Source organism: Sinocyclocheilus rhinocerous, unplaced genomic scaffold (assembly GCF_001515625.1).
Source record: "Sinocyclocheilus rhinocerous isolate Xijiao unplaced genomic scaffold, SAMN03320098_v1.1 scaffold990, whole genome shotgun sequence".
Lineage (NCBI taxonomy): Eukaryota > Metazoa > Chordata > Actinopteri > Cypriniformes > Cyprinidae > Sinocyclocheilus > Sinocyclocheilus rhinocerous.
Genome location: NW_015652301.1, coordinates 193959 through 206531, shown reverse-complemented (window position 1 = coordinate 206531; position 12573 = coordinate 193959). Strand labels below are relative to the sequence as shown.

The following is a 12573-nucleotide window of genomic DNA, read 5'->3' as shown; positions in this document are numbered from 1 at the left end:
AGACATTTACTGTGAAACATTACAAAACATTTCTATTTCAAATAAATGCTGATCTTTTGAACTTTCCATTCATCATAGAATCCTAAAAGTACTATGGTTTATAGAAAAATATTATGCAGCAATATAGCTAATAATTAGAAATGTTTCTTGAGCATCAAAACATCATGTTAGAATGATTTCTGAAGAATCATGTGACACTGAAGACTGGAGTAATGATGCTGAAAATGAATGGCATTTTAAAATACATTAAAATACAAAACAGTTATTTTAAATTGTAATATTGTACTGCTTTTTATCAAATAAATGCAGCCTTAAAATCTTGCCTACCCAAACTTTTCACTGGTAATGAACGTTTGCATTTAGCGCTTACCCAAAAATGAAAATGGTCATTGTTACTAGACACTCAAGTTGTTGCAAACCTATATTAATTGCTTTCTTCTGAATATTTCACTGTTGTACAAACAACGTTGGAGCCCACTGGAGATATTTTTCAAAATATCTTGTTTTCCACAGAAGAAAAAAGCCTTACAGATTTGCAATGACATGAGTGTGAGAAAATGAGAGTAGAAAATTTCAGAGAGAGAAGAAAATGGTCATGAAACCATTAACATTTTTAACATTATAATTGGACTTTGAGCAAAATAAACTGTGACAAAGTGTAAAATATGAGTCTTTTAAATCATGTAAGCAAATATGGTGCTTAATTTGAATGTTGCAGGCCACATGTGAAGAACATTCTTTCCAGCAGCTCTCAGAGCTTCAGCAGGACTCTGGGATACCCCAGATTATGTGTTCAGTGCAAGTGTGAACACGCTATAAGAAAGTGTGGGAGGACGTGTCAAGACACGCTGGAACTCGACACTCACCTTCAAATGTCTCAAGTATGTGTACAGTGTCCCCCACCTGAAGACTCAGCTCTGGCTCTCCTCTGGCGTCATAGTTATAGATAGCTGAAATTGAGACAAAAGGGTGTCACAGACTGCAGAGAGCAAAGAGATACCAAAAAATAAAAACAACAAGGCTGCTGTCTGTCCTGTGAAAGAGGGGAAAAAATGACAGCGCACCAACTGTTGAACAAGTCCTTGAGAGGAAAGTTCTCGAGTTCTGCAGGAAAACAGCCACTTGACATGTCTGACATCTATCAGTATGACTCAGATCTTCAAAATACCAGCCAGATGCAACCCAAACTCCCAATGAGATTACAATAAAAACGATTTTTAGAAGATAATGGGAGTTGATTTTGCCCCGGAAAACAAGCCACCACACAATGCAATGGCATTGCTATGTAGCTGCTAGGATGTTTGCGGTGGTTTTGAATTTGGGGGGGAAAAAATCGAATTGCAATTTTTCTGATAAAATTGTGATTGTCATTTCAAATGTGATTTTTTTTAAATCCAGGTTTACGGTGCTTGTTTATAGAGCTGCACAATTTGCCAAAATTTTGTGATTACAGTATACATCACTATGGACATAAAATACTACTACCAATTATCATTATTATTACTACTATAGTTTATATATTTACAAATTAAAAATATAAAAATACTAAATAAAAAATATTACAAAATAATTATAACTATAATTGTAATAATATAAATATTGCATTATTTTATTGTAAAATAAAAATCAAGTATTTAAGAAAAATAATATTATTACTTTACAACTGTAAATGACATTATTTATGGCTGTATTCATTTCTTCATTTTCAAATGTTAAACCATCAAACTTTTATTTGAATGGGAAAACCACAGGAAGCCCCTAAAGCTTCTCTTGCTGATAAGCGCTTCTCATTGCAAGTATGAGAAGATTGTTGGAGCATGTTGCATTTCCAAATGCACGTTAAAGCAACCCAAACTCAAGAGCAGATGCATACATTTATTTATTTAAATGACAGCCTTTGCTATTTGAAAATTGCTCTAAGCCATATCACGAATTTGGTTTTATTTTGATTAATAATGCAGCCAGCCTAAGTCGAAAAAGCCTACATCAAGTCTGTTTAATATAATAAAGATATAGCTTGGTTCCCTCCTTCAGGGTCAGCAATAGTAATAGCAATGCTTGCCTTCCCAAACACCTCTTAAAACACATATCTGAGTCAGTTTCACCATGCTGTAAGGGTTACACCAGACAATAGAAGAGTTGTGCTGTACTTGGATGCAATATTGGCTTGCACAAACAGCATCTGAAATGTTGGGCACAGTGCAAGTGCTGATTCATGGAATGTGAACACACTTTACACAACAAATGCAATGTAGTTACATGCGTTTCTGCCTACATCCAAGAATAGTTTGAGTGATCACAAAATGTTTTGGTTTGAATGGTAGCGTTTATGCCAAGCTTTGGGTCGGTAAGATTTTTTTCCAGAAATTAACACTTTTATTCATTAAATTGATTAAAAAGTGACAGTAAAGACATTTACTGTGAAACATTACAAAACATTTCTATTTCAAATAAATGCTGATCTTTTGAACTTTCCATTCATCATAGAATCCTAAAAGTACTATGGTTTATAGAAAAATATTATGCAGCAATATTGCTAATAATTAGAAATGTTTCTTGAGCATCAAAACATCATGTTAGAATGATTTCTGAAGAATCATGTGACACTGAAGACTGGAGTAATGATGCTGAAAATGAATGGCATTTTAAAATACATTAAAATACAAAACAGTTATTTTAAATTGTAATATTGTACTGCTTTTTATCAAATAAATGCAGCCTTAAAATCTTGCCTACCCAAACTTTTCACTGGTAATGAACGTTTGCATTTAGCGCTTACCCAAAAATGAAAATTGTCATTGTTACTAGACACTCAAGTTGTTGCAAACCTATATTAATTGCTTTCTTCTGAATATTTCACTGTTGTACAAACAACGTTGGAGCCCACTGGAGATATTTTTCAAAATATCTTGTTTTCCACAGAAGAAAAAAGCCTTACAGATTTGCAATGACATGAGTGTGAGAAAATGAGAGTAGAAAATTTCAGAGAGAGAAGAAAATGGTCATGAAACCATTAACATTTTTAACATTATAATTGGACTTTGAGCAAAATAAACTGTGACAAAGTGTAAAATATGAGTCTTTTAAATCATGTAAGCAAATATGGTGCTTAATTTGAATGTTGCAGGCCACATGTGAAGAACATTCTTTCCAGCAGCTCTCAGAGCTTCAGCAGGACTCTGGGATACCCCAGATTATGTGTTCAGTGCAAGTGTGAACACGCTATAAGAAAGTGTGGGAGGACGTGTCAAGACACGCTGGAACTCGACACTCACCTTCAAATGTCTCAAGTATGTGTACAGTGTCCCCCACCTGAAGACTCAGCTCTGGCTCTCCTCTGGCGTCATAGTTATAGATAGCTGAAATTGAGACAAAAGGGTGTCACAGACTGCAGAGAGCAAAGAGATACCAAAAAATAAAAACAACAAGGCTGCTGTCTGTCCTGTGAAAGAGGGGAAAAAATGACAGCGCACCAACTGTTGAACAAGTCCTTGAGAGGAAAGTTCTCGAGTTCTGCAGGAAAACAGCCACTTGACATGTCTGACATCTATCAGTATGACTCAGATCTTCAAAATACCAGCCAGATGCAACCCAAACTCCCAATGAGATTACAATAAAAACGATTTTTAGAAGATAATGGGAGTTGATTTTGCCCCGGAAAACAAGCCACCACACAATGCAATGGCATTGCTATGTAGCTGCTAGGATGTTTGCGGTGGTTTTGAATTTGGGGGGGAAAAAATCGAATTGCAATTTTTCTGATAAAATTGTGATTGTCATTTCAAATGTGATTTTTTTTAAATCCAGGTTTACGGTGCTTGTTTATAGAGCTGCACAATTTGCCAAAATTTTGTGATTACAGTATACATCACTATGGACATAAAATACTACTACCAATTATCATTATTATTACTACTATAGTTTATATATTTACAAATTAAAAATATAAAAATACTAAATAAAAAATATTACAAAATAATTATAACTATAATTGTAATAATATAAATATTGCATTATTTTATTGTAAAATAAAAATCAAGTATTTAAGAAAAATAATATTATTACTTTACAACTGTAAATGACATTATTTATGGCTGTATTCATTTCTTCATTTTCAAATGTTAAACCATCAAACTTTTATTTGAATGGGAAAACCACAGGAAGCCCCTAAAGCTTCTCTTGCTGATAAGCGCTTCTCATTGCAAGTATGAGAAGATTGTTGGAGCATGTTGCATTTCCAAATGCACGTTAAAGCAACCCAAACTCAAGAGCAGATGCATACATTTATTTATTTAAATGACAGCCTTTGCTATTTGAAAATTGCTCTAAGCCATATCACGAATTTGGTTTTATTTTGATTAATAATGCAGCCAGCCTAAGTCGAAAAAGCCTACATCAAGTCTGTTTAATATAATAAAGATATAGCTTGGTTCCCTCCTTCAGGGTCAGCAATAGTAATAGCAATGCTTGCCTTCCCAAACACCTCTTAAAACACATATCTGAGTCAGTTTCACCATGCTGTAAGGGTTACACCAGACAATAGAAGAGTTGTGCTGTACTTGGATGCAATATTGGCTTGCACAAACAGCATCTGAAATGTTGGGCACAGTGCAAGTGCTGATTCATGGAATGTGAACACACGAAGAGGCGCTGAGTGCTTTCCTCTTACTAGTAGTAACATTTTTGGGCTGTTGAACTGCAAATGAACCTGAGAGTGCATGTCTACACTACAAGACTGAAGGCCTGAGTTTTCCCTCCCTCTTTAGTGCTGAAGGACACTTAGTGGGAGTGCAAGATTTCCTTGTGCCATGCATCTGCCTCCACACTGCTTTCCATCTGCTGAATACACACAAAAACGAGCGTATGTGCTTATAAAGGCGCAATCTAGGAAAGTTAAGCAGATTAACTTCCTCGTTCCTCATACACATATTAGCCTAGACTTCATTAAAGATATAGATGCGATCACTGCAACATGATTGGCTGATACTGGAGGTGGGTGAAAAACCAGTTCATAAACCCATTTAAATAAACTGTCCAGTATCATATCAATTGTGCAAAACACATAGGTCACTTTAAAAAATCACTGCTAAGGAGGAAATTACCTGTCTCTAAGCCCCTCCCACAAACGTAACAGTAAAAACAATTATAATGATGCAATTAAGTGAATGACCATAGAAATAAAAACAGCAGTTCCAAAGATCTAGATTAACAATGGCCACACAATATATCAGGACTCTATTGGTTATTTTTATGGACATTTATGATGATAATTAATTTCCATATATTTTTAGACTTCAGATTACTTTTGCAATCATCTAGCTAAAAAGGACAACAGTAGATTACAGCAAACAATTAACCTTTTGAGAGCAAATAAAAATCTATATAGTTATCATAATATAATTTTGTGATGCCTAAACACACTTGATTTAACAATCCTTAACATCCTAATTCCATAATTTAACATCCTAATCTTTGACGCATTCAGAATCCACTCCAGAAAGCATTTACTTTTCATACATGGACTAATTTGCTGTGATTGTCATGTCACAATCTGTGTTGACAGACAAACTACTGCTCAAAAGTTTAGGTTTTTGAAAGAAATCAATACTTTTATTCAGCAAGGATGCAATAAATGTATCAAAAGTGACAGTAAAGCCATTTTTAATGTGACAAAAGACTTCTACCTCAAAAAAATTATATTCTTATGAACATTCTATTCATCAAAGAATCCTGAAAAATACAGTACATATACAGTATAGCCTGGTTTTCAACACTGATAAATGATAATAATAAGGAATGTTTCTTAAGCAGCAAATCAGCATATTAAAATGATTTCTGAAGGATCATGTTTTCCATCTGCTGAATACACACAAAAACGAGCGTATGTGCTTATAAAGGCGCAATCTAGGAAAGTTAAGCAGATTAACTTCCTCGTTCCTCATACACATATTAGCCTAGACTTCATTAAAGATATAGACGCGATCACTGCAACATGATTGGCTGATACTGGAGGTGGGTGAAAAACCAGTTCATAAACCCATTTAAATAAACTGTCCAGTATCATATCAATTGTGCAAAACACATAGGTCACTTTAAAAAATCACTGCTAAGGAGGAAATTACCTGTCTCTAAGCCCCTCCCACAAACGTAACAGTAAAAACAATTATAATGATGCAATTAAGTGAATGACCATAGAAATAAAAACAGCAGTTCCAAAGATCTAGATTAACAATGGCCACACAATATATCAGGACTCTATTGGTTATTTTTATGGACATTTATGATGATAATTAATTTCCATATATTTTTAGACTTCAGATTACTTTTGCAATCATCTAGCTAAAAAGGACAACAGTAGATTACAGCAAACAATTAACCTTTTGAGAGCAAATAAAAATCTATATAGTTATCATAATATAATTTTGTGATGCCTAAACACACTTGATTTAACAATCCTTAACATCCTAATTCCATAATTTAACATCCTAATCTTTGACGCATTCAGAATCCACTCCAGAAAGCATTTACTTTTCATACATGGACTAATTTGCTGTGATTGTCATGTCACAATCTGTGTTGACAGACAAACTACTGCTCAAAAGTTTAGGTTTTTGAAAGAAATCAATACTTTTATTCAGCAAGGATGCAATAAATGTATCAAAAGTGACAGTAAAGCCATTTTTAATGTGACAAAAGACTTCTACCTCAAAAAAATTATATTCTTATGAACATTCTATTCATCAAAGAATCCTGAAAAATACAGTACATATACAGTATAGCCTGGTTTTCAACACTGATAAATGATAATAATAAGGAATGTTTCTTAAGCAGCAAATCAGCATATTAAAATGATTTCTGAAGGATCATGTGACACTGTGAAGACTGGAGTAATGATGCTGAAAATTCAGCTTTGCTTTACAGGAATCATTGTTTTGAATTGTAATATTACTGATTTTACTGTAATTTTGCTCTAATAAATGCAGCCTTGGTGAACAGAAGAGACTTTTGAACCATAGTGTACATATATTTGTGTGTGTGTGTGTGTGTGTTGGGTTTTTCCCCTCAAATCTACAACCTCTAGTTGATGCATTAAACAATCAATAATATAAACTACAGCTAAAAAAAGAATGAGATTTTTCAATGCCACACTATTACAGCGTGCTGACACTCAGCCCAAGCGAAAATGGTTCAGGCCTTGTTCAGGCATGCACATTGTTCAGTTCAAATAAAGACTCATAGATAAACCGAAAAGCTTGAGGCTACGTTTCACAACAGGCTTCCACTAGTGCACTGCAGATCTCAAGCACACTCAACTGATAAACCTGTCCGCTTCTTTTTCAAAGAGGTATGTAGCAACTTTCCATTTCCGTTTAATCTGTGGCTAAGTTTCCATAGAAAAAGCTCATTATAATCTGACATATTATGAGCACAGTGAAGAAAAGAAAATGCTACCATATCTAATAACTTCCGCAACTCGTAAAACAAGACCATAAACTTCAGTCTGGTTCGCTCAGATTAATCATTTATAATACAGGTGCATGAAACTTCCTGTCCACACCCAAACACTCCAGACCTCAAAGGAGTGTCAAACACAAAGAATTTCATCACCCCTGGCTGTATTTAAAATGCTCAGCGTGTCATTAAGACAAAAATACCATTTTAAGACATTTTATCACTTAACTGCAACATTTCAGGCATCACAGACAATGATTCAGCTCACACACTAGGCACCATTTGAGCGTGTGATTCTTGGCCAAATGGGCCATAGAGGTGTCACAGTGTTGAGGCCTGGTGCATGCTGGGATGTGGGCTGTGCTAACAGGCTCCATTCTGATCGGTCTTATGACAACACTGACAGGCAGGCCACGCACTAGTACACTGCTACTTGTCATGTTGCCATGAGCATTTTCAAATGCTTTGCTCAAATGCAATGATGAACCGGGTCATTTCAGAGAGCAGATGTGTGATCACACAGTGTAACTAATGCCATGTGGTTACAATGACATGCAGAAATAGTGCTGAAATCATGGTGCAAAAACAACTCAAATGTGTGTGGAGTTCAGGCGCAACAAAAATATTCTCAGAAGTGGAAGTCATCATAATTTGCTGAACTTCTATAGTGGTGAACAGAAACTACAAGAAATATAATACTTGCATTCCCATTTGCTCCAATAGCGACAGAGAAATCCATGATAGTGTTTCTTTGACCTTACAAAAGTGGAAAAAATAAAGAGAAGTTGATACCATTGGACAGAAGAGAGAAACATGTCAAATTTGCCCTCAGTCGTTGTATTGGAAACACTTGTGCATCAGCTTTAACTAGTTTACGGAATTGAATGTCAAAGTAATATAACACAAAGTATAGTGTGATAAACATACATTAAATAAAAATTAAAAAAAATTTTAACTAAAAAAAAAAAAAAAAAAAGAACTGTTAATAACTGCAGAAATCTGCATCATTACAATTCATAATACCAAACAATGCACAAAAAAGGAAGTTTGCATTACCAATTCCTCACCAGACGCAAAAAAGCACCTTTAATTCAAAGTCCTCAAATATATGTCAAAGTTCTCAGAGGCAGGAAAATCGGCCCAGTAGGAACCAGACTGCTTGATGTCTGACCAACAGATTACATATCCCTTAAGAACGCTCCATCACAACAATCGTCCCAGTGTGCGTTAAACTAGCCAGCTGACCGCTCTTGGCATGAACAGTAAGTACAGTATTGCACCAGAGCAACAGAATAAATACACATGCAACAGCCAGGGTCAGAAATGAACCAGCACTCAGGGCAAAAGTCAACAAATGCAGTCCAAATATTATAATGTTTTCTGAGTCTGTTATCTAACATGTACAGTAAGTCATAATGCTATATTCTAGGCCTATCAGGTGAAAAAATCTTGCCAAACTTTCGAACAGTAGGGCTTTTATAATTATGAGAATCATAGATTTAGTCAAGTATGTCCAAACAATTGACATTCAAAATCAAAGCATTTCTATAGTTTTTATACACTGACTGTGTCAGATTTGCTCTCTAATTTGTTTCTATACTTATTATTTCAAGGGCACGTGTTATAAAGTTTTGGGTTAAAAAAAAGAACTAAAAATGGACTTTTCAATACCGACCAGAATAAAAATTTAAAAAAATTTTAACTCAAAAAAAAAAAAAAAAAAGAACTGTTAATAACTGCAGAAATCTGCATCATTACAATTCATAATACCAAACAATGTACAAAAAAGGAAGTTTGCATTACCAATTCCTCACCAGACGCAAAAAAGCACCTTTAATTCAAAGTCCTCAAATATATGTCAAAGTTCTCAGAGGCAGGAAAATCGGCCCAGTAGGAACCAGACTGCTTGATGTCTGACCAACAGATTACATATCCCTTAAGAACGCTCCATCACAACAATCGTCCCAGTGTGCGTTAAACTAGCCAGCTGACCGCTCTTGGCATGAACAGTAAGTACAGTATTGCACCAGAGCAACAGAATAAATACACATGCAACAGCCAGGGTCAGAAATGAACCAGCACTCAGGGCAAAAGTCAACAAATGCAGTCCAAATATTATAATGTTTTCTGAGTCTGTTATCTAACATGTACAGTAAGTCATAATGCTATATTCTAGGCCTATCAGGTGAAAAAATCTTGCCAAACTTTCGAACAGTAGGGCTTTTATAATTATGAGAATCATAGATTTAGTCAAGTATGTCCAAACAATTGACATTCAAAATCAAAGCATTTCTATAGTTTTTATACACTGACTGTGTCAGATTTGCTCTCTAATTTGTTTCTATACTTATTATTTCAAGGGCACGTGTTATAAAGTTTTGGGTTAAAAAAAAGAACATGTAGAAAACAAGGACTTGAAAATTACTTGAGACCAGCAGAGCGTTTATTGTGTTATGATATCTTGTGCATGTGAAGCTGATTTAATTTGACAGGCAACAGCTATAATTGTCCTGAGAATTTATTTCAGTTAATTCAACTGAAGCATGTGACATAAATTGGATGATTGCAAATGGAAGTATAGCATGTCAACTAACCACAAATGTACAGTAACTAAATGCCCTTATCAAGCCGCAAACAATAATAAAGCAGATTTGCAAAACAACCCAGCCACTGAGCAGTGTGGGATAAAAGAGTTCATTCTGTTTGGTTTATGGGTGTGTTAACCTGAGCTCATGTGCACAGATTAAAGTGAGTGGAAGGGAAATGCTGTTTATGGCTGTGATCACTGGAACTCTGGCGGCTCTGTTGCTGTATTTATTGTAATTGTATTGTCCAGTCAAACCTGCAGGAACAACATTCACTCTACTATGTACTTATAAACAAACTATAATAATACAAATAAGTTGTTTGTGACCCGAAAGTGCAATGAGACACCCACCCAAACTTCTCTTACAAAATACGTCAACAAACCTATATCCAGTTGACGTATTAAAGCATCTGAGTAGTTTATGTATAATAACCGACAACTTTCCATACAGGTATCAGAAGCGAGTGTTGTGTGTGTTCAGGTAAAGGTGCGGCTGAACGCTCCTCAAACTCCAACGCGACTTGAAACACTTGAGTAAAAACAAAAGCGCGTTGAAAGTCACTCACCCACTCCATATTTCTCTCTTTTAGTGGGAATCCAGCGCGTCATGGCAGGAAAACTTAAGTGAAGTGAAATGAATCATATGAAGAATGATAGTGTTGTGGAGCAGTAGGGCTGCAGCGGTCCGCACATCACAGTTCCGGTGTTACGCAAAGAACCGCTCGCTGCGCGCGTGTGTGACGCGCCCTCACTCAAACACGCACACAAGCGGGCCGTAAAGTTGGTGATCAAGTGAAATCTCATTTATTCGAAATCCAAAAGCTTATTTGTTTATTCTTTTTTAAATACTACAAATATTAAACCACTCAAATACTAAAAGTCGTAAGGAGATAACGTCATTAACATTATGCAACGGTTCAATTTAACTAATAATGGGCCTATAAGCAAAGTTACAAATATTCAAACATTTAATAGATAGATAGATAGATAGATAAGAGAGAGAGAGAGAGAGAGAGAGAGAGATAGATAGATAGATAGATAGTTAGATAGATAGATAGATAAGAGAGAGAGAGAGAGATAGATAGATACGGAGATATATAGATAGATCATACCTCATTTGTGGCACTGAAATATTATTTTTTAAATTCATTTATTTGTTTTATTCTGGGATGTTGCACTAGCTGTTTAATTTGTACTTTGTCTAAAGTTTAGTAGTCTTTATTTATTATCTATCATGTCTACTGTCTATAACATTTCTATTTTGTAAAAATTGTGTGTGTGTGTGTGTGTGTGTGTGCGCGCGTGTCAAAGTTTCCAAGGTCACCTTTTTTTTTCTCGGCCCTGCAATGAATGAATGCATGAAATAATAAACAATAAAACTAACATTGACTTTGAGTAGTAAATAGTCTGGTCTTTTGAAGCAGTCTGTGGGATGCATACCTTAAACCTTTCATTATGCATTTTATTTTTATGTTTCTATTATTTATTATGTATTTTCTATTTTTTTCTATTTATCCATTTTTTAGTACAGTTCCTCAAACTATCCATCAATTTATCCGTTTGAAAAATTGCTATCTTCTTATATATAATTTTAGTTTTAGTACAAGGCTTTAATTATTACTGGAATGTTTTCATGAACAGTGAACAGAGCCAGAAGGAGATGAGATGGGAAGGAATGTTTGGAATCTTCTATTATTACAGCAACTGCTACATCTCTCTGTCTGTCTCTCTGTGAGTGTGTGTTTGTGTAGTCGTGTGTAAGTTTTTAGGCATAGCAAGGATTTGACACAAGAAAGCAATCAATGGTTTGCCCCACATCCAACTCCCCTCCCCTCCCCTTTTTTTGCAGGACCCCAGCTGTTTAAGTGTGGATTTTACTAACTACCCTCCTCATATGATTGCCACTTCTGTGTCTCCGGTTTATTTAGACAAAACAAATTCCGTGATCCTTCTGCAAACACAGAGACCTTCTGTTGCCAACAAAATGTGTTGAGAGAACATTCTGTCATTCTGTTCTGGCTTATTGTTCTGCCTTCAATTTTGTACCAATTCAAGGTTTGGATGATTTAGCAAATGGCTGCGAGAGAAGCACATTTGGTCAATAGGCCTAGGGTATAATTCTTTTAAACGATAATATTAATTGTTTATTGTGTCGTTTGGCTACTCGTTCTTTGGTTGAATCGTACAAACTCCTCCAAACAGTCAATACAAGCTTTTTTTTTTTTTTTTTGATCCAATCATCTTAGAGTTTAAAACAAGATAAAAATGCTCTGAATATTTTATGTTTTACTTCAGTGCCCTTTATATGTCAACATATCAGTGAAAAATATCAATGAGCTTTAGATGTAAACACTGAAACTACAGAACTGAAAGAGAACTGAAATACAGAATGAATCAGGCCCAATGACAGAATGTCAAATTAAGAGTCATTTCACACAGGCCTCCAAAGTGCTTGGGGCTTGACAGTCTTTGTTTTTGACAGGGACAGAGTGCCATCTAGTGTTCACTATGAGTCAGTACTTTCATCTCAGTGT

The 12573-nt window shown here is 35.2% G+C and overlaps 1 protein-coding gene across 2 annotated transcripts in view; it reads right to left on the bottom strand.

The window, feature by feature from the left end:
* The window catches only part of dock5 (dedicator of cytokinesis 5), a 67603-nt gene extending 56826 nt beyond the window's left edge, over positions 1-10777 (bottom strand). For both annotated transcript variants that reach the window (XR_001636990.1, XM_016520441.1), the window contains exons 1-2: positions 10606-10777; positions 3276-3359 (exon numbers count right to left, since the gene is read on the bottom strand). Coding sequence is in view for 1 of the 2 variants with exons in the window: in XM_016520441.1 (XP_016375927.1) it covers positions 3276-3359; positions 10606-10648 (127 nt within the window). In the remaining variant the exon portion in view is untranslated. The remainder of the gene's footprint in view (positions 1-3275; positions 3360-10605) is intronic.
* Between the last annotated feature and the right edge of the window lie 1796 nt (positions 10778-12573).